Source organism: Crassostrea angulata, chromosome 6, assembly GCF_025612915.1.
Source record: "Crassostrea angulata isolate pt1a10 chromosome 6, ASM2561291v2, whole genome shotgun sequence".
NCBI lineage: Eukaryota > Metazoa > Mollusca > Bivalvia > Ostreida > Ostreidae > Magallana > Magallana angulata.
The window spans coordinates 32,197,190-32,221,165 of record NC_069116.1 but is presented as its reverse complement, the minus strand read 5'-3'; the positions used below and the strand labels follow the sequence as shown (position 1 = coordinate 32,221,165).

General features: G+C 33.7%; 2 protein-coding genes across 2 annotated transcripts; both read left to right on the top strand.

Moving 5' to 3' along the window:
* Positions 1-1,765: 1,765 nt before the first annotated feature.
* On the top strand, positions 1,766-13,159 carry LOC128187693 (neuferricin-like). The gene is made up of 7 exons (XM_052858124.1): positions 1,766-2,251; positions 2,701-2,841; positions 3,887-4,073; positions 4,189-4,376; positions 8,959-9,105; positions 11,440-11,580; positions 12,957-13,159. Exons 1-7 carry the CDS (start codon positions 1,945-1,947, stop codon positions 13,157-13,159), a joined length of 1,314 nt encoding a protein of 437 aa, XP_052714084.1. The 5' UTR covers positions 1,766-1,944.
* A 4,706-nt stretch (positions 13,160-17,865) lies between these two features.
* LOC128187679 (GATA zinc finger domain-containing protein 14-like) lies at positions 17,866-23,459 on the top strand. Its single transcript, XM_052858098.1, has 5 exons — positions 17,866-17,974; positions 18,359-18,418; positions 18,582-19,667; positions 19,829-22,762; positions 22,899-23,459. The coding sequence occupies exons 2-5, from the start codon at positions 18,364-18,366 to the stop codon at positions 22,904-22,906; spliced, it is 4,083 nt and encodes a 1,360-aa protein (XP_052714058.1). The 5' UTR covers positions 17,866-17,974; positions 18,359-18,363; the 3' UTR covers positions 22,907-23,459.
* The last annotated feature ends 517 nt before the right edge of the window (positions 23,460-23,976 follow it).

The following is a 23,976-nucleotide window of genomic DNA, read 5'->3' as shown; positions in this document are numbered from 1 at the left end:
GCTCTCTCTCTCTCTCTCTCTCTCTCTCTCTCTCTCTCTCTCTCTCTCTCTCTCTCTCTCAAAATCTGCTTATCTCGAGAGAAGGAAATAGGAAATGCCAAGACGAAAAGAAAATGTAATGATATTAAAAGTTGACAGATTAACTTTTTATGTTAACTTCATTTGTGTAATAAAATTTTGTGTATCGAATTAACTGATTATTTATGAATTGATAAGTATTTAATGTGTGGTTTAGTTTCCTAAGAAGCAGTTTTGGTTTCATAAATCATTTACGAGTAAAATAATTTCACATTTTGTGACGGTGAATAAATCAATCAAAAACATCCAAGCTATACAGTGAAAAGAAATACAAAATGATAAATGTATGTTTGAAGCTAATATAATACAGATGTGTCACTAATGTTTTGTTAACGCATATACAAAAATTAAATATTAGCATTACGTAATAAATTCCATTCGTTGATAAAGTATATAAATTAAAAAAAAATAACAATGCTTTAAAGATTTACAAACATTAATCCCAAGGGACAATATCTTCGAGAAGTATGCCTTGGATTATCCAGGTAACTCAACTTTCTTATCATGTCATCCATGGAAGAATAAAAAGTTTTATAGCCATGCAGCCCCTTGGGTCATATTGCACCTTTTTAAAGATCGATGTAAAATGGTAGGCTATGATACTTAATATATCAGTGTATAACTTGTTTTCTAATTGGAATATCGAGAATCATATTCACATTATCCCTAGAATTGTCAATCCAATTAATATTTCAGATTAAATATAATTCTTGGAATATAAAGGTTACATTCACATGTAGCGACAACAATGCCGTATGTAAAAAAAACCAATGTAATTTATTTTTGGACAAGGGGGGCCTACTCCACGGTAAAAAATAATTCAAAACTCACGCCATGGAAGACAAAACATAACAGACTTTGAGAAAGTCCTTTAAAAAATCTAATATGATATATATTACCGGAAATTTTAAATAAGAAGAGGAACAAGATTGTAAATCAATAAAAACCTTTGAGCTTCCCCTCTGTATCATTTGCTGTTCCGAATTGAAGTAGAGACACTATCAATGAAAATCCAAATTGTATGAGATTTTCTCTTCAGTCGATCAGAGGAATACATGTAGCTCCGTAGATTCTGTGACTTCCTTGAATCTGGCTGTCTTTGGTCTCTGGAATCGAGCATCTCACAAAATGAATCACACAAGTGTACCTTGTTAGTGTTAACTCTAAATGACTTTTTGAAATTCCCCTCCCCCCCCCCCCCCCCCCAAAAAAAACCAACCCAAAATTAAAATAAAATTCCTGTTTAGAGATGTTTTTAAAAAATCCGTTGTCCTCTCTTTAAAATATATTCAGTCACGTTATTATTTGACAAACTGATTAATGAATGTAAAAGTGTTTCACAGAATAGAAGTGACTTTTAAAATATAATTTTGTTATTTTTTATTTTTTTTTGGGGGGGGGGGGGGTGTTGTTGTTGTCGTTGTTGTGTTTTGTTTTTGTTTTTGTTTTTGTTTTTTTGACAAACGAACAAAACCAACCATCAAAGGAATTTCCGCTGTCTTGTTCATTCATAGTCTTTAATATTGAATGATTTTTCAAAATGCATTTCAGCGATAATTGTATTTTCCCACAACATTTGCTATTCAGCAGGATTAATCGTTTGCAAAAAAGATAAAGACCAAGCGCACTTTACCGCATTCCGGAAAAAAAATATTTACATTGACAAGATTTTACACTGCAACTAATGTTTCCGGTTGAATTTTTCCAGCAAGACACCTGTGAAATTTTGCTGTCCAGTTGTTCTTATCTCTATGTCTGCCGATAAAATGACCCCGTTTCCATGAAACGATTCTACGTGTAAGTTCATTTTGGATAGAATTTGAATAGTATCTAAAATGTTGATGACAACTTAATAAATCTGTGACAATGTCCTATATAAAACCCTTAGTTACATTCTCCTGTGCAGTGGGCGGGGTCGCCTTGCTCCTGTGCCTCGACATTTTTAAACCACAGAGAGAAAAACTTATTTCATTGATTCCTACAAACATTAAAGACCGCGTATTTAGCGATATAAGTGCTCATTCCAAGGACAGACTTTTCACACTTGATGAGTTGGAGAAATACCGAGGTCAAGATGGGAATGACATTTACCTGGCAATTCTTGGACAGGTATTTGACGTCACCAAGGGCAGGAAACACTACGGACCAGGGGGAACCTATCACTTCTTTACAGGTGAGTAAAAGTTGACTTTAAAAAGTTCTACTGATTGTTTTTTTGGTGACATTAGTGATCGAACACGAACTATTGATTTTATCATTGATGGTGTCGATTTGTTAAGACGGCTATGGTCTTTTGCACTAGTCATTAATTTGATTGACAGATGTACACACAGAAAACAAACGAATTAAAATAATTCCCTGTCTTCTATGTGAATCACAAGTCATTATGCGATAAATCAGCAGTAAACAAATGATAATTGATTTTTGATTTAAATACGCTTTTGATTTATAAGTCCGTTCATTCATGCAATTAGTCAAGTTCACAATCCATGTAGGATACTAATATTTCCTCCTACTGGTAGTATTAATTAGAAATCAACGCTTCAAAAAGATGAAATTCTAAAGAGGTTTATTATCATGATAAACAATTACCACTGTTCTTTTAATCTTTTTACGTTTCAGGAAATGCGGGCACGAGGGCCTTTGTGTCTGGCGATTTCAGCCAGCAAGGGTTGAAAGAAAATCTTGATGGTCTTTCCTTAAAGGACATCCAAGGAATATCGGGTTGGGTTGACTTTTACCACCAACAGTACACGTACATAGGTAAAGGAAGTCATTGGATATATAATAGAGTAATGATACCAGTTAATGTAAATCATTATTTAGAAAAAAAGAAGAATGACACACAAAACAGAATTTGAAACGGAGAGAATTTGACAACAATGTACTTCCTTAGTCTGATTATTAACCCAACGTCCTTCAGATTTCTACGTGATGAGTTTATGTGACTGAAATGTGTAATTAAATATTTAAATTAATTTATGGCGATGCATGTTTTAAAGCAGTAAGAAAATGTGGTCTGCAATTTTACAAAAGAGTAATAGGTTGAAACTAGTGCCCAAACACGGTAAACTATAGTATTTCTTCCTCACCGCAAAGATAACACCTTTCCATTTAGTAGTAGTATTTTTTTTTCTATATAAATATTTGATTTGTGATGACTTTTCATCACAACAGCAAGGTAGTATAGTTTTTAGTGAGAAATCGAGAACAAAATTATTACACACATTTTGTTTCGGTTTTTTTAACGAGATACATGCATTCGTATACCAATGTATTTTAAAGAAATAAATGTAAGATTTTTACAAAAATTGTTTAGATAGTTGGTTTTCTTATTGACTATTTTGAAACGCTTCTAGAGAGGTCTTTAGACACAGATGATTTTTTTAATTTATTCAGCTAATTCAAATTCTTTGATTAAAAAAAAATGTTAGACTTAGTGTCAGCTTCTTTAAAAGCTGTTCAAATTTTTATATGTCGTCTGATGAAAAGAAATAAAAACTGTGAGGTCGTATATCAATTTTCAATTTTTCTTGACGTTGGATGAATATTTATACTTAAATTCAAATGGCCCTGGCTATAAATTAAATGTACCTCCATTTATTTTTATGTTCTATTCTATTCAACATATCATAAGTTCATTTTTTTCTGAATAATAAAAAATACATTTTCTGAAACGACCACGATTTATCGAAAATTCAGTCAGTGTCCCTAATAATCAGTATATTGAATAAAAATTTCATTGCTTTCGTATCATTACTTTCAAGACACAAAATCTTGATGTAATTGACATTTTGGCATTTAATAGGAAAATTAGTTGGGCATTTTTATGACGAGAATGGCAATCCAACCGCGGCGATGGACGAATTTGAAAATCTCTTGGAGCAAGCCAAACAGAAGCAGAAGGAGGACGACGAAGACTTAAAAAGATTTCCGCCATGTAACTCTGAAACAAAAGTTGGTGTCAGCAGACGTATTTGGTGTTCTGAAAATAGGTGAAGAATCTGTTAATTAATTGTATTTAAATTATTGAAACAAGGAAAGATAGAATTAATTATATAAATAATTTCCTTGAATTGATTTTCCGCTACTTCTGATTTTCTATCGTAGTGGTGGCATAAAAAGAGATTGGACTGGAGTCCCCAGACAGTATTTCCAACCCGGCAATTCGCAAGCACGATGCGCATGCGTAAGAGATAAAGGTCCTCCTTCATCCGGTGGCAGTTCTTCCAACAATGGCGATCTCAATAACCCCAACATGAAAGTATATGATGGATGTGAACCAACAGCAACATCCTGTAACTTTAAAGATTAATAAAAAAAAATTATTATATAAAGCTTTGGAACTTTTTGTAAATTTTTACAAACCAAAAGACATAATTTATTCAAAGATTTAAGACGACAGCTCTGTTTTTTTTTTTTTACATAGATTACCCGCTGAACTCAGTTGTTAAATAGCGTCATTTCCAACGTTATATTGTGCAAGTTTTATTAAATGAATTAAAATACCGGTAAATCATATGTCAGTTAACCTTGCAACATAATTAACAGAACAATCTAACATTATTTTTCATATCAAAACTGTACTAAATTTAAACAAAATCCCTTCTTCTGTGGTTCATGTGGGTATGGAGGTAGAGCGCATAACCCGTGTATGCGAATTTTCTGTTTTCATTAATACTTCATAGCCCGTATGAACGATCAAAGAAATCTCTCTCTCTCTCTCTCTCTCTCTCTCTCTCTCTCTCTCTCTCTCTCTCTCTCTCTCTCTCTCTCTCTCTCTCTCTCTCTCTCTTAAGAAGTCGATATCGGTGCATTACATAGAAGGAACAACCATTAATTTATTTATTGAGGATGGAAGTCTGACGTTATCCTATTGAGTCCATGTTTTCAAGTCTACCTCAAACGTGCAAAATGCAACAACGTTAAACAATGTATCTTTAAATAACATCGGAATTTATTTAGAAAATAGTTATCCATGTCTAATTTCTTAACCACTTATTAGACTGGTAACCGTTAAATAATGCGATTTAACTCAGTGCGTAAGTTATATGATGTATATTTGATTGATTAATAAAAACTGGTTTGGATAGTAGCTGATTGAACAGTATTGAATTTCTCGGAAAATTGGGGCGGGGAATATTAAAAATATCTAATAATAATTTGGCCTTCATCCCCCTCCCCAAAGAAAAAAAAAATAACTGCATTTCGACGACTTTTTAAAATCAACAAAAAGAACATTACAGTACATATTTAGGAATTGTCGGTCGCCAAATTTGTATTGTTTTCAGAGAGGGGTGCAGGAAAGTCCTTGGTCAGTTGTTGCACTGCACTGTTTGTTCTGGAGGATAATAAAACAAATGTCAATATTATGCATGCACAAAATGAGACGTTCCCCGAAAATCTCTCGTTAACAAGTGAGGTTAGACCTAAACAGTGTCTTTAATTGTTGCAGAGATATTCCAAACACACACTTGCATGTAACTGCAATTTGTTTTCACTTGGTTGGTTGTCAAGTGTTCTTTGAAGAAAACACCATCAACAGGTAAATTAATTAGCCCATAATTGTCGTAATTAATTTTTTTTTTTTTTGTCCAAACTCGTAAACTAGAATAATTTTGCTCAAACACTTAATTCATTCTTTAAAGTATCACTGTAAGGATGTAAATGAAAGAAGCAGGCATGTACTAATGTAAAGTCATAATGTACTCTCCATAATCTTAACTTGATAAACATCACTTTGAATTAAAAAAAAAAGATATATTTACGAGAGCTTAAATTAGAATTTGAAATCCCCTTTCCCAAATTTTTTAAAAAACCTATATATGTATATATACATAAAGATTTGTTACAATGTCCGTTTTTTGTACAATTATTTGTAAGTCCATTGATGCAAATGTTTAATACATGTACATGTTTATACATTTATAATCATCGTGAAATAATACAATATAAAAGTATTCAACAAAGTTAAGGGACGTATTCGTACAATAGTATTGTTTAAGGTATATCACTCCTCATGTTTTGATTTCATTGCGCAGTTGATCATTATATTTAAAATGAATATGATTTTATTTATTTAATCATCACAGATAGATTATTATTTCAAAATTACACAACATTCATAAAGAAAATCCATTTGAATTCAAGAAACAAACAAGTTTTTGGGGGAACTATTTTTTCGTGCGGAAGGTTTTTTAGACGAAAAGACAGAAACAAGCAATTTTATGAATTTTCAATATACTTTTCTTTTTATTATACTTTAATCATTATTCGCATTTTTAACATTTGATAGGTTTGTAACATATTTTATAGGTTCTGTGTGACATGTACAAAATCAAATCTTGAGAATGTGATAGCCGTTTAGCATAAAATCATGCATATATATAAAACATGTCTGAATTTTTTTAAGCCAAATTTTGCGAGAATTTTACCTTTGAAGCCCTATATCTAAAATTTGACATCACTGACCCCCATGTTATATTATGTCAAAATGATACTGAATACATATTTAGGCAAACTGGATTAATCTTATAAAATTCTTGATATTCAAAAAGTTTTTATTTCAAATCCAATTGTAACTATTAAAGAAATTGTCTATTTTAAGTGCAAAAAGGTCACACAAAAATTTATGCAACTTTTGTACAATTTTTTTTCGTAATCCCTCTATTCAGTGTGACCATTGTGCATAATTAAAAAAAAATTGAAGAAATAAGTTTGCTTAATCAAAAATACTGACAACAAATCCTAATCAGGATGAAATTGCATTTTAGGTGCAAAAAGGTCAAATTAAATGGGCCATAACTCAGAGGGATGGATACTGATCCCCCATTATCTTTGTATTTTTTAAGTTTGTTTTGTCTACAGATTTCAATGATATACTTCTCAAGAAAATCTTGATACAACAACATTGAGGAGTGGGATACCTTAAAGTACAAAATGAAATATGTTTAATGATGTTTTGTATTAAAAAAAAACAGGTACCATACGATGGAAAACTCTGATGTTGCTAGTACTGTGCTGTACTGTGCTGTACTGTACTTAGTAAGTAAGTAAGTACTATACTGTATTGTATTGTACTGTACAAGGATTTTATTAACATTAAATACCTTAATCAAAAGGGGAGCAACCACAATTATTAACCGAAAATGTGACGAATCCATGAAATTAACGGCCTTGCAAAAATCTAAACAATTGTATTGAATTCACCAAACCTAGTCTGTGGACCTTTCAGGCTAAAATTTTACTGATTCTATTGTAAATGTGCTTTGTATTGTAGTTTCGTCTATAATCGTTCGCTTAATCCAAGAAAATTCATACCAACTATTTTTAAGGAAGCTGGATGGTCAACAAATTATCTACCGGATTTGCCTATTTCATTTTTGGGAGTTGATTTTAGTCAACTCTCCTCTGCAGTTACTCTGGCAAACCGAAAGTGAAACAGTGTTTGGACCTAAGCACAAATCATCACCGCTGACAAGACGTAGATCTTGAAAATAATAGATAAATTCGGTGTACTGTACCCTGTACCATTGTTTTTCAAAAGAAACTTATTTATAAATACCTTGAAAATAGTCAGATTTTATATAGTACGAACAATTTAATTGTTTTTTGTAGTTGTATGTATTCCTACGCCAGAGTTCAATGTAGTCTCGTTCAACCAGACACTCGGCTTTCTCCGTAAATCTCCGACAAGCAGAGAGTCTCTCTTGGTAGTCGGAGATAAACGGAGACAGCCGAGCGTCTGGTTGAACGAGACTAGAGTTCAATATTGCTTGGATCCAGACGTGTACAATTTTTAGACACATTTCAATTACTGATACACAGTTTGGTGGAATTAATTCTATCTTTAAATATTACACAACATGATTCATATGGGGTTTTCTCGAAATTCTTGCCGAAAAAGTTCGAGAATTCATATCATAAAAGTTTGCGTAATTCAAATACAGATTAGAAACAACTTGCCAGGCAAAATAACATATCGTTGATTTCAAAATTGATAATAATCAATAAAATCAACTCCCGACAGTACTTCAGTACTTTGATTAGATATATTGTCATATGGATCACCAAATGTACCTATTTACTGAACAGATTGTGACCACTGCCTATGATTTTTAACAGCCTTTTATACAGTGCAAATAACTGAACAAGTCTTTGCAACGGCATAAATTGTCAATTAGTATTACAGTCACAAGAAAATTACATCCATATTAAAAAGTAGTATGTTTGAAAATGTCTTTGACTCTGAGTTTTGTTTTTGTTTTTTGGTAAAATTTTTGACCAATGAATTTTGAAGAATACCAAAACACTACTGCTGAGAGTACCAGTAGCGGAACAAATTTAATCATTTATGTATTAAATAAGTTTGATTATATATTATAAATTCTTTTCATTTAAACCTTACTATGTTGATTTAAATAATACACATTTCAAAACTATTATGTGCTGATCAGTGTAAATTGACCCATAGCTTTACATGTTGTTAATAAAATGAAATCACATAATTGTACATTTGATTTAAATAAAAAATTTTAATGGATTTTACACTTTTTTGTATGAAATGAAAACAGTACAATATTTTGAATGGTTCAGGGACAAGGTTTGTAACATTTGACAAATATATTGATTTAAATAGCACAAGGATGTAAACTCGATACAAAGGGGCCGAGAAATCTCGAGATCAAGAACGGTTGCCATTTCCTGTTTTCAAGGGAAACCCCAAAATGTCTTTTAAAAATCTGCTGGTTCTATTCTCCTGTGTAGTGGGTGCAGCTGCTTTGCTCTTGTGTCTCGACATTTTTAAGCCCCAGAGAGAACAACTGATTTCACTTCTTCCTACAAACTTAAAAGACCGTGTATTTGGCGAGTTACATGTAGGTGCTACACCCAAGGACAGACTTTTCACACTGAAGGAGTTGGAGAGATATCGAGGCCAAGTCTACCTGGCGATTCTTGGACAGGTATTTGACGTCACCAAGGGGAGTAAACACTACGGACCAGGGGGAACCTATCACTTCTTTACAGGTGAGTAAAAGTTAACCTTTATCATAAAATCATTATATTTTAGTTTTGTGGCTTGATTGAATTACGTACATTACGTCATTTAACTATTTAAAAATGCAGATTGTTGTTGTTTGTTTTGCTGGTAACAAGATCAATGATAGTTAAAACGTAGGTGCTTCAGAATGTTTCAAAGCAAAAATATGCATTTACATTGTTTTGGGTAACTTGTGAGCGGTGAGGCATGGGTATGTTTTACAAATCAATTCTTTTATTTACCAGAACTGTTCTTCTTTGTTATATCTATGTCATTCAATAAGAACTAGTAGTTGGGGGTCACAAATTAACTGTTAGCTTCAAAACATTAGTAACTTTGACTGTAATGTCGCACTGAATGAGACATCAGTTCAAGAGTAGTTTTTGTTGTTGATTGTTTTCAGTTAAAAGTTAAAATGTACGAGTAATATTAATTTATTAGCTACATCAAGAACGGATGTACTAATAATTCAAGAACCCACTTATTTAATTCAAGATGTGCTATTATTAGTTACTTTACCTGGCCTTATAAAAATTCTAATGTGTCCGCAGATCTAGAAGGTAAATGGGGATGAAGTTTTCCCTGAATTTTGAAAAGTTATTGAACTAACATAGGATTAAATAACACTGCCTTCCGCAAAACTCGAATTCTATTACCTAGTTCGTCAGAATATAAGTACAGTAGGTATTGGGGGGAGGGGGGCATATAAGACCTTTCTGTTACCCACCGAAGCGGATAAGGATAGTTGGATTAAAGAAAAGGTACAGTTTTGTAAAATTTTAAGTTTTGAGCTCACTTGAGGAGAATCTCTGGTGAGCTTTTCTGATCCTATTTTGTCCGGCGTCTACCTCTCTGTCTTTCTGTACAATTCTCTCATTTTTGACTTCTTTCGAACCAATTTTAACAAATTTTTGCACAAAGCAAGGAACTAGTCTAAATAGTTAAGATTAAGAAGAAATCATTTTCTCATGGAATCAAATTATAAAACTATGAATTGGAAGATCAGGTCCCACAATGCTCACCTGTGCAATAATAGCTAACTGACACAACTCTAACCCATACAGCTTTACTATCAAACGAAATATAAAAAGCATTAGTAGTTTTGGTACATGAATATTTATGCATAATGTTGGCTCCATGTGTCCTAAATTTGTATCTCTTGGGTCATACTTGATAAACATCTTAATAAAGTAAACTTTGCATATTATGAAGCACTAGGTATATGGAATTCCAATACTCAATATATCTATAAAAGTACTGTATGTGAATGAGTCATTCAAAATTAATAAACTTGGCTTTCTTGTAATTTCTAGTTTTTATGCTTTAAAAATACTTCTTACAAGTGGTTTTTCCTATGTAGTTACTTAATGTCCTTTGAACTCACATTAGTCTCTGTTTTTGACATCAAGGAGTTATTGTTTGAACAAAATTCAATAAAAAAGAATGTCAATGAGATGTCTGCATAAAATGAACTATCTGGTTCGTGGGAAGAAAATCTAAGACAAGCAGTTCCACATTATTCTTTCTTCATGTGAACAAATATGGATGCCGTTAGCTCAACGATGTTTGATTGAAATTTACCCATTGGTTCTGGAATAGATGAGAAAGGTCTAAAACAACATCGACAATAACAAAATTTGATCGCGAAAGTTCACTTAAGCTTTTTGCTCGGGGGAATGGTGAAGTAAGCTAAAAAGGGTGTGTTTCTTCTTTTCAAGAACTACTGCGCCTGAAATTTGATCATTTTGCTTTATATTAAGAATCTATATTGTTCAAACCATGACTCCTGGAGGAATACTAAGATCAACAAGAATATTTATTACAAACAATTTTTTTTATATATTCGATTCAAGAACTAGGTACTTTGTTTTAATTGAAGTGGTGGTATATCTAGTATGCAAACATCTTATACACTTGGAGCCCATAAAGAATTCAGATTAAAAGAAATGATTAACGGGAATATTAAAAATTATATATATATATATATATATATATATATAGTTTTTTTTAACAAGGCTAACATTCTTGCTTTTGCAATGTAAGAATCTTGTTATAGTTACATGTAAGATACTAAATGTTTTATTAAGTGACCGCTGAAACAACGTAGGCGAGTTGTTGTTGAAATCATGCAAGATCCCTGGACCAATAATGTGGCCCCTGGATGGTATCAGTATGAATATACAAATGTACATGTAGAAAAAAAAATTATTATGCTATTTTACAACATGTGATAGTACATGCATTATGCAATTTAATTTATTTCTTCATTTTTTTCTATCACGTCCAAATTACAAGTAAACAATTTTGGTTTTTTTTTTCAGAATATGCAGGTACAAGGGCATTCGCGTCTGGCGATTTCAGCCCGCAAGGGTTGACGGAAAATCTTGATGGTCTTTCCCTCGAGGACATCCAAAAAATATCTGATTGGGTTAACTTCTACCACAAAAAATACACTTACAAAGGTAAATTTAAGAGCGTCATTAAATAATTTTAAATGAGCTAAATGATAATACAGATGTAAATAAAATCGTTTTACAATCAGATTTTTTTTTTACATCAAATAACTACTAGTAGGCATTTTAAAGGAGTCTAGTACGAGCGAGATACAGAGGTAAGTGGTCATTGTTATGTAAACAAGGCAAATGTCTTATAAGTTTACAAATAGCTCAAAGTAAAGAAATCATAATTTCTTTAAAAAAAAAATGACTCTTGACAAACAAAATTACCTGGGTCAGTGTGTTCAAAAATAATATCATCATCAAAAGAAAGTAATATATGATTGAAACTTTACCGATACAGATTATATGTAAACAATAACAGGATTTGGTGTTTTTTTACATAACAAAGAATTTCAAACTCTGTATCTTGCTATCAACTTACTTTTACGAGGCATTAAACTATCTGTAATAACTATTCTAGACATAAAAATGGAGAAATAGAATTTGAAAAAAATTGAGATCAAATCGTGTCTGGATTCCTGTAAATGTGGGAGATAATTTGACCTAATGTATTTCCTTAGTCTTATTAAAATCAACTCTTTGTCTATCAGATTTCTACATAAATGAAAATAAATAAAAATTTTGAAAATATTCAAAATAATATTTTTGGTTATGCATGTTTTAAACAGCAGTATGAAAGTGTGGTACAGGCTGTACAAAATATGATGGGTAAAAAACAGTCTCAATTAATTATTTCTTCCTCACCACAAAGATAGCATCCCATATAGTCATATTACTTATATACTGTAGAACTGATATTCTTATTTTGGTTACTTTTCTTTACAAAAGTATTCTTGTATTTTGATAGTTAATCTAGTACTATTTTACAATTTTTTTCTAATTATTGACAATTTTGAAACATTCTCAGAGAAGTCACCATGCAAACAAAAAATTTAAGATTTAAATTAAATTGGTTCAAATAATGAATAAATTCTCAGATATAAAAGTTTAATCTGGTTCAAATAAATGCTAAATTCCCATAAATTCTCAGATATACATGTAAAGGGTTTAGAATAAATGGCAGCTACGTGAAAGCGGATTAAATTCATATACCGTCTGATAATAGAAATAAAGCTGTTAACCATGGTGTCTGGTTAGATATTTATATACAAATGCAGTTCTACTAATAAAACTTACAAACTATATTTCCATTATTTATCAAGATCTTTCTTTTAGTTATTCATACTATTTGTTAACTTGAATTTATTTCTAATCATTGAAGAGATATTTAAAAGTTTTAAAAGACATTAATTTGTCAAAAACTCTTGTCAAAGTTTCTGGTTGATTAAAGAAGTCAATTCATGATAAAGAGGTGTTATTGACATTTTGACATTTTAAAGGAAAGTTAACTGGACACTTTTATGACAAGAATGGCAATCCAACCAAGGCAATGAACAATTTTGAGAGACTCTTAGAGCAAGCCAAAAAGAAACCAAAGTATAGAGATGAAGATCGTAAAAGATTTCCTCGATGTATCACTCATTACGAAGTCGGTTTTGGCAGAAAAATGATGTGTTCTAAGAATAGGCAAGAAATTGTTTGAAAAATCATGCTTTTTTAAGTCGATATTTCATCAAACGAGGTTTAACATCGATAGCACATAAATATCTAAAATACTTATATCATAGAAATGTTGTCCACCGAATCTTTTTTTAGAGATTTTTCGGTCTCATCGAATTCAAGATAACGAAGTTTAACTCTTCGACTCTGAATGATTTTCTGTTGTAGCCACGGCATAAAAAGAGATTGGATTGGAGTTCTTAGACAATATTATCAACCTGGGGATTCGCATACACGATGCGCATGCGTAAGAGATAAAGGCCGTCCTTCTTCCGGTGACAGTTCATCTAACAATGGCGATCTTAATCATCCATATTTGAAAGTATATGAGGGATGTAAACCTACAGCAACATCTTGTTTCATAGAAGATACAAATCTTGACCTTACTATCTATTGAACATATATATCATTATGATAATAGCATTTGAATGTTAACTTTATAAAAAAAATCGAGATAGTTTCAGGTATTTCTGAAATGGAGCTGAATAATGTTATTTGTTCTGATATAAAGGTGACATCTATTAACATAATTATATGATATAAAAGATCAAGATCGAAAAAAAATCTTTGACAAAGTAGCTTGTCTGATTCAAGCTGCGCTGAATGTTTTCTAGAAAATGCACATATTTTAGATCACTATTTATTGTTTATAGTCTCTTGATTCATATAAAGTTGAATGTGTATTGTATTTATTGATACAGCCCCTATCTATCTTCTCGGCTGCAGTTGTTAATTTTTAGAATAATGTTTATTGTGCAATTTTATGTAATATATTTTGTTCAAAATACCCATTTTTACGTTTGCATAATTTGAAAGTCGACATAAATGTGTGACATAAATGTCTCAAATTATTACGATATAATCAATTAATATTTTTGAATATTTAATATTGAAGTAGTTCAAAGCTTCGTAAGAGTAACTATAAAGGCAATTTAAATAAAGAAATATGATATACAGTTCATCAGATTTTGGTTTGTAGCACAAGTGTACATTTGCTGTTATTCTGCGGTGTAGAAAAATAAATGTCTAGTTCAAATTAATAAAAATTCAAGGATTCATACTTGAGTTGTATAAACAAATTAATGCTAACTGTCGGTCAGTGTAAACAACATGTATTTAGCAGCGGTTGACGGAGACTTCACCATTTTCAGGTTTTTCAGTTTTGGTAAAACACATCTTTAACCCAGACTAAGTAAGCTTCTTTATTTCTGGTAGTTCTTTACAAAATAGCGAAGGGAATGCTTTTAGTAGGGGTAAATATATTCTATATTATATATGATGAAATTGCAACAGATTTTAAAATGCAATGGAAAGTACTATGTACTAAAGATTTATGAATTTTCAGTCGCCTAATTTGTATTCTAGTGGTGATCCTGAGTCAATGGTCAGAAGTTGCACTCGCACTATTTTTTATGGAGGGAAAAAAAAATATTATGTATGCACAAGATGAGCCGTTTCTCGAAAACCCCTCGCTAACAAGCGAGGTTAGATCTGAACACTGTCTGTAATTGTTCAAGAGATATTCTAAACACACACTTGCGTGTAATTGTAATTTGTTTAATTGTCAAGTGCACTTTGAAGAACACACCATCACCAGGTAAATTAATTAACACATGATGGTCGTAATTAATTTTGCAATTTTTTCCGTCTCTGTTAACTTGACTTATTTTGCGCAATAACTCTTATTTTGTCCTTAAAAATCTCTAAGCAGGAATGAATAAAGCTAGCTTGCACCTTTGTATTGACATGATGTAAATCCCATAATCTTAACAAAATAGACATATTTACTATGGTTCGTTTAATATTCGCGGGCACAAAAGTTCGCAGATTTGGTAAAAATCAGTTTCAAACATACATGAATTTGTGGTAATTGATCCAAATAATAGAATGTGTTATTATATAAATAGTGCCTGTTTGGGAGGGTAACAGTTGAAATTGACACCCCGAGAAAACCATTGTCAACCGACGCGAAGCGGAGGTTGACAATGGTTTTCGAGGGGTGTCAATTTCAACTGTTATCCTCCCAAACAGGCACTATTTATTTTGTTATACTGAATGTCTTTTTTAAAATTTTTAAGAAAATTTTACTGCTTTTATATAGGAATAACGTGAATTCTACAGCGAACCGAACGCGCATAATTTTCGCGCATGTAACATTTTTTAATGTTACCCGTTGCCAAGTGCGTTGCTAACGCTGAGGGTAATAGTAAATATTATTAACTGCGTCTTAACCAATCAGATTTCAGTATTTAACATGAAAGTATAACAATACATATTGCATTTTAGTGAAGATCAATTCAACAACGAAATTTACGTGAATTTGTATTTAACAAATATTGAAGAAACTTCAATAGGAGTTGTTACTATTTAAATGATGTTTACGAGAGCTTAAAAATTTAGAATATCTATCACTCTCCCTCCTATTTATCAAGATTAAATTACCATTATAACGTTTTAAAGTACATATACATGTATAAGATTTTGTGCAGATTTAAAACACCCTTTATGCAAATCGCCAATTGATTAACAATCGTCCATAAACATTGCAAAATGATATATATCATTATTAATTTTACGGCAAATAACACATTGAATTAAGAAATATCCCCAGTAACAAAGCTAAGACACGAATAAAGCAGTGGTTCAATCCATGCAATATATTATAGCTGAAACTATTTTGTATGGAAAATGATAATATTATTACTGGATGGAAAAAATCTGAAGCATTCTATTCGATACATCAAGGCGTACAGCAGACACATTCCATATCTAAACAATAAAATGTTAGCTAAAAGAAACAGCCAAATCGTCTCCTGTGAGACTTTGAGTCTAACATCATCATGATTATTTCGTGCAGTCCGTGATTTTTCTTAGGTCGCTGTAGGTTACGACCAATCGATAAACAGGGCGTTTCGATTTCACTCCTGTCAGTTTCAGCCGCTGTAGATCTCGACCAATCGATAAACGGGGCGTGTAGATTTCAGTCTGGCTGTTTCTAAAGAGCTATGAATTGACTACAGTCGTTTTACCGGTAATGAATATTTGCCAGTATCGAATAATTTATAGAAAAATTATTTATGAAAACGAAGTTAAGGTTTTAAAAAATCCAAGCTAGGTAATCATAATACAGAAATAAATATTCTATCAGTGAGTGGGGTTGTATGACATTTGCACGATTATTTACCGTATTATTTTCAAATTAAAAAGGTGATCCAGAAATGAACTGCCGGGAGTGCAAGGCAGAAAAAATGAAAGTGTGAAAACAATTAAACCTAACTATGAAAATAAGTTTGTTATTGAACCCTTTTTTGTGTATAATTAGTCATTATAATCCATTTAATGAGATTATGCATCATATCAAAACATAATTGAGCTTTGAATGAAATTACGACTTCAGATAGAACCACGTGTAATTTTCCTAGTGTCGATTCACTGCGACAGAAGTATTATTTTGCTGGATATATTAATAGATATACGGGCAAAACAAGGGCAAATGGCAACTACTTATCATTAATTACTATCATAAAGTGTTTTCGTGAAATTTCAATGTCATAATGTAACACAAAATGAAAACTGTTCAAGTCCAGTTTCAATTGACGGGAAAACAGTGCGATAAAAATAACGATCATATTATTTGTTTAAATAACATATTTCCACAATTATTTTTCCTTCTTCATTTACAAGTCTATTGACATGTACCTCTAGTGCATTTTCTAAATTAATCCGCCCCAAAATATCCGGTCAGAATTGATACAGGGCGCTTGATTCGATACCAGAAAACGTATTCGAAACTAGGAAAATAGAGGGGGTGTTAAAATTACTATCTCCGTAATTCATCCTTTATACATTCAGAAGTTTGATACTACAGTTTAGAAGGACAAAGACACGTGATTTAAACAAAAAATAAAAACATTTGGAATTCCAATAATAATAGTCGCATGCACGACGAAACCGCATACTGGTTCGTTACCGGTAAAACGACTGTATAAGTTTCCGTAAGAAGTAGAGGGAATCATACTTGGTAGATGTAAATAAATAAAACTGATTGTACGACCTTAATCATGTTAAAAGGGAAGCAACCACAATAAAACACGAGAAATGTAATAACGATAACAAAATTAACAGCCTTGTCAAAATAAATAATACACTAAATATATCTCGGCGACTCTTTTCAACTCGATGTATTCAATATACCTTATATAATTAGTTAAAACAAATAAATACTTACTTTGGCGATCTAAAATCTTTTTATCGGTCACTTTTTCCAGGTCACAGCTAAAAATGGAGTTTTAAAAGAGTGAGAAAAAATGCTATACATATAGGGAAGATTTTACATTTCATGATTCTTCTACACCGTTTTTCTTGCACCAGAAATGTGACGCAACGAACACAACAAATAAATCCAGAATTGAGATAAGTTTGTACACGGATAATGCAACCATGATTCAATGAATCACTGGTTTTTAAAACACCTTGACATGGATCAAATACATTGACCCCTGAAGAAAACAAGCAAAACAACATAACACCGATCATGAAAAGAGAGTAAAAAGCAACACCAATGGCAGGGAAACTTACAGCGACAAGTGTCAAGTTAATTTCAGCAGTAAGATTATGTTGAACATGTCGTAACATATCCGAGAGGTTGTTCTTTCAGCTCTAGGCACAGCCGAGCAATTTGTGGACTCTTTTGGACAAGCCTATGGCGCATCCGGCGGGAGGGGGTATAAAATGATGGGGCTAGCTCTCCATCGACGCAGTTTAAAGCCACTTTAATTTCGGATAATTAAATTAAAAGGTAGGAAAGAGTTGTTTTTTTTTAAAGTTTCGACACTTCATACCAACTTATTTTTTTCATGTTGGATGAATGGTGTAAATGTGGATACATTTGTTTCTGCGGGTTAATCTATGGGGGAAAATATCAAGATTTTTTCAGCACTAATGATGGATTCAGTTAAAATACACGTGCTCTTAAATCATTCTGTATTTAAAGAAAGTTTTTGTTGCGGATGGAGATTTTTAGTTGTTTTACAAGTTTCATATCTTATTTGTTTTTCATTATTTATTTATTGATTTATTTATTGATTTATTATTTACTCTGAGGATGCAAATGCAATTCATTCAATCGTATGTTAATTTATTCTCGATATTTATTTTATTTCTTATACATTCTATTCTACAGGCAGGATGACTCCTCTGTTTAACCTCCTTTTAGTTTTGGCGGCATCATCCTCAGTGATTGGTATGTATCTGAAAAGCAAATATGAGCAAATTGTAATTGTTTTAGTTTTTTTTAATTTTTGCAATTGCCTAAAGCTTTTACAACTAATACAACTTTAAAAAATATAATATTCCTTGATATCGCAGACTCAAACAACCTTGATTGTCTAATTAAACTATTGCAGCCATGCCTCGTGGTAGAACTATGCCAGAACCAAGGCCAATGCCAGAACCTATGGGAAATCAAATGGGAAATCAAATGGCAAGACCTGAGCCAATGTCTATGGGCGCTCGTCCAATGGGAAATGGCCAACAAAGAATGACAATGAATGCAGCACAGAGCAGAATGGCACAAATGCCAATGATGCCTATGAATGCAAATTCGATGAACATGCGAATGGCCAACATGGGACAGATGCAAATGGCGAACATGGCTAACATGGCAATGCGTCAGATGCAGATTAACTCCATGCGCAATGCAGGAAACCAAATGAACAAAAACGGCGGAGCTGGAGAAGGCGCCGCTGCTGGAGGTGAGGGCGCCGCTGCTGGAGGTGAGGGCGCTGGTGCGGCTGGCGGTGAAGGCGCCGCAGGTGGTGGTCCACCGCCGCCCGACGATATGGAAGGTATGGCCGCCCTCGCCGCAGGTCTTCCTCTGGATGATGCTCCCCCAGCCGGAGCCGGAACCCACGCTCAACCATCAATCCCAAAGATGCCAACACCTATGGTTGCCATCCCAGCTCCAATGATGACTCCAATGACCATGATGACAATGCCAGGCGCCATGGTAGGCGCGGGTAATGCTGGTGCCATGGGAATGCCGATGATGCCAGTCAATGGGATGATGCAAATTAATGGAATGATGCCAGGCAGTGGAATTATGCCAGCAAATGGAATGATGCCCGCCAATGGGATGATGCTAGCCAATGGGATGATGCCCGCCCATGGAATGAATGCAGCCAATGGAATGAATGTAGCCAATGGAATGAATGCAGCCAATGGAATCAATGGAATGAATGTAGCCAATGGAATGAATGCAGCCAATGGAATGAACACAGCCAATGGAATGGTGTCTGGTGCAGGAGCTGGTAACATGATGATGCCAATAATGATGCAAATTGCGGCACCATCTGGTGCAGGTGCAATGAAATCTACCCTTACAGGCATGGTCACTGGTATGCCAATGGTAATAATGCCCATGGCTGCACTGATGGGAACCGGAATGATGCCAATGGGTATGGGAGGAAAACAAGCACCAATGCACAAAAGACGTAAGAACCTCAACTTTTGTTATATAGCAAAGTAAAAGTGCCTTATAAAAGATATAAATAAGGATACTAGTATACAATAGATTAATAACATAAATCTATGTATTTTAAATGTTATCTCAAATATCATCCTAATATAACATATTTTGTTATCAATTTAACAGGATACAGGAGAGCGGCAGCATATCCACCGATGGAAGGTATGAACATGGGCAACAAAATGAACGCTCCAAATGGCAACATTAGACAAGGAAGGAACATGGCAAACATGATGAATGCAATAAAAATGTCCCAAATGAACATGAATGCAATAAATGCTGCAAATAGTCAACAGAACATGGGCAACATGATGAACGCAAACATGGATGACATAGTGAAAATGCAACAGATGCAGAATATGGATGACATGGTGAACAACATAAACAACATCATGAATGCTTTCAATGGTCCACAGAACATGGGCAACATGATGAATGCAGGAATGGATGATGCAATGAAAATGCAGAAAATGGACGATATGATGAAAATGTCACAGATGCAGAATCAAGTGAACAACATTATGAATGGTCCAAGGAATACAGAAAACGAGATGCAACAATTAAACAACATGATGAATGCTGCCAATAGTCAGCAGAATATGGGCAACACAATGAACACAGTTGATGATGTGATGAAAATGAACCAGATGCCAAAAATGGACGATATGATGAATCAAATGAACAACATGATGAATTCAAATAGAGGTCCACAGAACAGAGGAAATGTGATGAACCAAATCAGCAATATGATGAATGTTGCAAAAGGTTCACAGAATATGGCTAATACAATGAATGCAGTGGATGATATGATGAAAATGTCGCAAATGCAAAATATGGACGACATGGTAAACCAAGCAAGCAACATGATGAATGCTAGAGGTCAGCAAATGGACGACTTGACTGTTGCAAGTATGAATGACATGATGAAAATGACAAATATGGCAAATATGATGAACCAAATGACAAATGCAGCAAACAATCAAGGTAGCATGAATTCAAAAATGAACAATATAATGAATTCTGCAAGCATGCAAGGAGCCATGAATATGAACAACGCAATGCTTGCACCAAATAACAATGGAGGTCAAGGAGCTATGGGGGCCATAATGAGGGCATGCATGAACATGATGAATGGAATGAATAATGTTAATATGCAAATGATGCCTGAACCAATGCCAAATAATAACAATTCTCCAGCACCAAACAACATGAACATGGGAATGAACATGATGCCTTCCATGCCAGAACCAATGCCAAACAACAATAATTCTCCAGCACCAAACAACATGAACATGGGAATGAACATGATGCCTTCCATGCCAGAACCAATGCCAAACAACAATAATTCTCCAGCACCAAACAACATGAACATGGGAATGAACATGATGCCTTCCATGCCTGAACCAATACCAAACAACAACAACTCTCCAGCACCAAACAACATGAACATGGGAATGAACATGATGCCTTCCATGCCTGAACCAGTGCCAAACAACAACAATTCTCCAGCACCAAACAACATGAATATGGGAATGAACATGGGAATGAACATGATGCCTTCCATGCCTGAACCAATGCCAAACAACAATAATTCTCCAGCACCAAACAACATGAACATGGGAATGAACATGATGCCTTCCATGCCTGAACCAATGCCAAACAACAACAATTCTCCAGCACCAAACAACATGAATATGGGAATGAACATGGGAATGAACATGATGCCTTCCATGCCTGAACCAATGCCAAACAACAATAATTCTCCAGCACCAAACAACATGAATATGGGAATGAACATGATGCCGTCCATGCCTGAACCAATGCCAAACAACAACAACTCTCCAGCACCAAACAACATGAACATGGGAATGAACATGATGCCTTCCATGCCAGAACCAATGCCAAACAACAACAATTCTCTAGCACCAAACAACATGAACATGGGAATGAACATGATGCCTTCCATGCCTGAACCAATGCCAAACAACAATAATTCTCCAACACCAAACAACATGAACATGGGAATGAACATGGGTATGAACATGATGCCTTCCATGCCTAAACCAATGCCAAACAACAATAATTCTCCAGCACCAAACAACATGAACATGGGAATGAACATGATGCCTTCCATGCCTGAACCAATGCCAAACAACAACAACTCTCCAGCACCAAACAACATGAACATGGGAGTGAACATGGGTATGAACATGATGCCTTCCATGCCTAAACCAATGCCAAACAACAATAATTCTCCAGCTCCAAACAACATGAACATGGGAATGAACATGATGCCTTCTATGCCAGAACCAATGCCAAACAACAATAATTCTCCAGCACCAAACAACATGAACATGGGAATGAACATGGGTATGAACATGATGCCTTCCATGCCTGAACCAATGCCAAACAACAACAACTCTCCAGCACCAAACAACATGAACATGGGAATGAACATGATGCCTTCCATGCCAGAACCATTGCCAAACAACAATAATTCTCCAGCTCCAAACAACATGAACATGGGAATGAACATGGGTATGAACATGGGAATGAACATGATGCCTTCTATGCCAGAACCAATGCCAAACAACAATTCTCCAGCACCAAACAACATGAACATGGGAATGAACATGGGTATGAACATGATGCCTTCCATGCCTGAACCAATGCCAAACAACAATAATTCTCCAGCTCCAAACAACATGAACATGGGAATGAACATGATGCCTTCCATGCCAGAACCAATGATGATGAACATGATGCCACCTACAATGAACAATGATAACATGATGAATGGCATGAATAATGGAAACAGTAATAGCATGCCACCTATGCCTGAACCAATGCCAGTGAATAACATGCCATCCATGAATGGAATGAATATGGCTAATATGGGAATGATGCCATCCAATTCTGCAAATTCTATGAATAACATGCAGTCATCTGCCAATAACATGATGATGATGATGATGTCCCCACAAAACAACATGATGTCTCCAATGAACAACCAACCCTCTCCTAACAATGGCATGTCAAAACCATCAAAACCAAGATCTGGTGAGTAGAAAATTCCTTCAGAAATATTCCTCTGTTCACACGACCATGTTTATGCTTTTAGATTGAAGAAATCTTTTCTATGCAGTTTCACTTTTTAAATACATTTTATATATATATTTTTTTTTTTACATTGCAGTTTACTAGAGATTTAATGTGGATTTGTGTTAGTACCAAAGAGCTTTCGTAACTTCAGCTGGTGTCTTTCAGACAACCGATTCAGTCACAGGAGATGGACTTGGTATGCTCAGGACTTGAGTACACATGTACCGGGTACACTCTATCCCATTTGTGCCAATCAATGTATAAAGTTATATATAATGTTCTGCTTTAAGTTGTGATATGTTGTTCACTGTTCAGCGACTTATAATGTGGCTTTTATGATTAAAAGCATTTGTTATCCGAAATTACTTTCTAGTCATATTTTTCCTAACAATAGCATAGTCCGACACTAAAATGAAATGTGAAAACATTTCAGCATTAAAAAGATGTATTTTAGTAAACATGTAGTTACCCTAACTTAGCGTTTTCTAAACATTTTAGAAAATTCTAAAATACAGTTTACCAGGGTCTAAATTTCCTGATTAAAATTTGTATGTAGCAGCTGATAATTAGAAAATGTGAATGTATGAATGAGAATTGTTTTATTATCAATGTCATGTTCAGAGAACACATTCAAAATAAATTTTTTAAAATTGTGTATATCCTTTTTTTCTGAAGCAATTTAGAACACTTGTTTTTGAACATTTTTGAAATGTTACTCAGCAACCCTCGTTCCTTGATGTCTTGGTGTTGTTGACCGACATGTACAGCTCTTTGTATATCCAATAATTACTTTCTTAGTTTAAGAGACAAGTACATGCATACTTACAATGAATTTTGAATGAGTATACTCAAGGATTTTTTATAAACACAAAAAAAAAACAATGTAAAATTGTGGTAGCCAACATCAAACTCCTCTTTCTCCTGTTTCAACTTTTTAAAGTGAATCTCTTAGATTTTTTATAAACACAAAAAAAAACAACGTAAAATTGTGGTAGCCAACATCAAACTCCTCTTTCTCCTGTTTCAACTTTTTAAAGTGAATCCCTCATGCTCTCTTCAGAAAGGTGTCAGAAGAACATGCAATTTTGCCAACAACCCTCCGATTGCCTGGGAATAATATATAGTTATGGCCATTTAATGATGTTCATGCATGATTTTTATAGACCTAATGA

Excerpts from the sequence above, each read along its gene's own strand:
- LOC128187679 (XM_052858098.1), top strand. The coding sequence starts at position 18,364 with ATGACTCCTCTGTTTAACCTCCTTTTAGTTTTGGCGGCATCATCCTCA. Across the intron at positions 18,419-18,581 it reads GGCATCATCCTCAGTGATTG|CCATGCCTCGTGGTAGAACT; the intron begins GTATGTATCTGA and ends AAACTATTGCAG. Across the intron at positions 19,668-19,828 it reads AGCACCAATGCACAAAAGAC|GATACAGGAGAGCGGCAGCA; the intron begins GTAAGAACCTCA and ends TCAATTTAACAG.
- LOC128187693 (XM_052858124.1), top strand. The coding sequence starts at position 1,945 with ATGTCCTATATAAAACCCTTAGTTACATTCTCCTGTGCAGTGGGCGGG. Across the intron at positions 2,252-2,700 it reads AACCTATCACTTCTTTACAG|GAAATGCGGGCACGAGGGCC; the intron begins GTGAGTAAAAGT and ends TTTACGTTTCAG. Across the intron at positions 2,842-3,886 it reads CCAACAGTACACGTACATAG|GAAAATTAGTTGGGCATTTT; the intron begins GTAAAGGAAGTC and ends GGCATTTAATAG.